Below are 2,756 nucleotides of genomic sequence, written 5' to 3' on the forward strand. Positions count from 1 at the left end.
ATGGCGTCTCATTGGTCCATCCTAGATCAGCTCATCTGGTACAAACGGCGCATCTACTTCCTGCTTTCATCTCCCTTGGTGCTGAGTATTTTATCAGTTTACCATGACAACACGCATGAAGGGCTCCACAAGACCTTACAGAGGATACGCGGTGATTTTTATTGGGCTGGATTGAAGTCTCACGTTGCAGAATATGTTGCTACGTGCCTAGTGTGCCAGCGTAACAAAGCTGACCATTTGTCTCCGGCTGGGGTGCTTCAGCCCCTTGACCTCCCCACTCAGGTATGGTCTGACCTCTCTATGGATTTTACTGAAGGCCTTCCGTGAGCAGCGGGGAAATCCATCCTTTTTGTCGTGGTGGACCGACTTTCGAAGTATTCTCACTTCATGCCCGTGCCCCATCTGTATACAGCAGCCACAGTCGCCCAAGTTTTTTTTTTACAATATTGTGCGTCTCCATGGCATTCCGAAGTCCATAGTCAGTGATCTGGATGTGATCTTTACATGTCACTTATGGAATGACTCTTCAGATTATGCGGCACCAAACTCAAATATTCTTCGGCCTACCACCCTTAAACAGATGGTCAGACAGAAGCAGTGAACAGAACCATCGAGATGTACTTACAGTGCCTTGTGTGGGACAGCCCCAAGAAATGTGTTCAATGCATTAGCTGGGCAGAATATTGCTACAACACCTCATTTCATAGAGCCTTACAGGAGACACCCTTCAAAATTCTCTATGGCAGGGACCCACCCCGTTTGCTCTCCTATAAAAAAGGGTCCACCCGAGTGGACGCAGTTGATCACGCCCTGCAAAGTAGAGATCAGTTGTTAGCAAATGCACTCGACCGCCTCCGAAAAGCTCAGGCCCACATGCAGCTCCAGTATGATCAACACCACCGGGATGTGCAGTACCGTCTAGACGACTTTGTCTGGCTTCGTCTCCAGCCATATCGCTAACACTCCATTGCTGGTACGCGCCACAAGCTTTCCCCCATGTACTTTGGGCCCTTCCAAATTCTATAGCGAGTAGAACACGTTGCCTATCACCTCCAACTGCCCCCAGAGTCCCAACTCCATGATATTTTCCATGTTTCCCTGCTCAAGCCTCTCAGGGGGCCAGCACCTCAGTCCATCCCTGCATTGCCACCGATAGAGAATGGTAAGGTCTCTCTCACTTCGATCAAAATTCTGAAGACTCGGCAGCTCAAGTACAACAATTAGATTTTGGTTCAGTGGTCACATATTGATCCTACAGACGCCACTTGGGAAGAATTACAGGTGTTCTAGCACGTTTACCCTTCATTTCTTGAGGACAAGCTCAGTTCCCAAGGGGGAGTGATGTTATGGACTCGATAGCCGAACGAGTCATCCAAAGGCGACGAAGCGGCTGAAGGGCGACGCAGATCACTCAATTAATTAGAACTTATGTTTGATTTATTTCAGCAACTACTTAGAACTTATGTTGAATTATTCCAGCTCATTGAGCGTGTAAACCATAGTGGCACTTTTGTAAAACTAATTTGGGCCCTCGGTGAACTGCTTAAGAGGGAGCAGAAATGAAAATAAAAGGGGAATGAATTTGAAAATAGAACAACAAAAGAAGGAAGGTTCTCTTTCAAGGAACCAGGGTGTGGACTCCATCAGAGCCGTAGGTTACGGTTTCCCTCAGAGTCGGGTTATCTTCTACCCCCCTTCCATCTATTCTGAGCACTATCCTTTCTCCATTCCCTCACGTCCTTCACCCAAAAATCAGAACCATAGGCAGACCAGGACATCAACAGCACTCTGGTGCTGAACCTGAGCTGGACGAAGAACTCTCCCTCCGTCGGATTACTCGATCCATGGTCCGAGACCTTAACACGGACTCGATAGCCGAATGAGTCATCCAAAACCGACGACGTGGTTGAAGGGACGCAGATCACTCAATTAATTAGAACTTGTGGTTGATTTATTTCAGCAACTACTTAGAACTTAGGTTGAATTCTTCCAGCTCATTGTGCATGTCAGCCATAATGGCACTTTTGTAAAACTAATTAGGGCCCTCAGCGAACAACTTAAGAGGGAGCAGAAATGAAAATGAAAAGGGAACGAATTTGAAAATAGAACAACAAAATAGGGAAGGTTCTCCTTTAAGGAATCAGGTTGCGGACACCCTCAGAGCCGGGTTATCATCTACCCCCTTCCATCTTTTCCGAGCACTCTCCTTTCTCCATTCCCTTAAGTCCTTCACCCAGAAATCAGAACCATAGGTAGACCAGGATGTCAACAGCACTCTGGTGTCGAACCTGAGCTGGACGTAGAGCTCTCCCTCCATCGGATTACTCGATCCATGGTCCGAGACCATAACATGTTGGTATCAAAGCGGGGAAATATGGGAGAGATGTCAAGCCAGGAAGAGAGGTTGGAAAGGTTCAAAGAAGAGATGCAAACAGAGATGCAATCAAGGCAGGACGAGGTAGAAGGTCGATTGGCAACCCTGCTGGACAGCAGGATCTCTTCAGTCTCTTGGGCTCTATCTCAACAAATGGAAGAGCTCACAACTCTGATCCGAAGGACACCCACTCCAAATGGGGAACACACATAACAGTTCAATCCAAATGGAGGACGTCTAGAGTATACTGGTCCGAGCAATGGCACCATTCCAACGTACACTAAAATGGAATTTCCAGCCTTTAATGGGTCAGGGGACCCTTTAATTTGGTTATACCGATGTGAGAAGTTTTTTTCTCACCAACGTACTGTAGCAGTAGACA

At 47.2% G+C, this 2,756-nt stretch overlaps 1 protein-coding gene across 1 annotated transcript; it reads left to right on the forward strand.

Annotated features, from left to right (window-relative positions):
• On the forward strand, window positions 1-960 carry LOC137943749 (uncharacterized). Its single transcript, XM_068789187.1, has 2 exons — window positions 1-282; window positions 628-960. Exons 1-2 carry the CDS (start codon window positions 1-3, stop codon window positions 958-960), a joined length of 615 nt encoding a protein of 204 aa, XP_068645288.1.
• Window positions 961-2,756: the final 1,796 nt, after the last annotated feature.

This window comes from Aristolochia californica, unplaced genomic scaffold, assembly GCF_029961685.1.
Source record: "Aristolochia californica isolate CCGP_79_NKW_82.1479 unplaced genomic scaffold, dmAriCali1.0.hap1 SCAF_11, whole genome shotgun sequence".
NCBI lineage: Eukaryota > Viridiplantae > Streptophyta > Magnoliopsida > Piperales > Aristolochiaceae > Aristolochia > Aristolochia californica.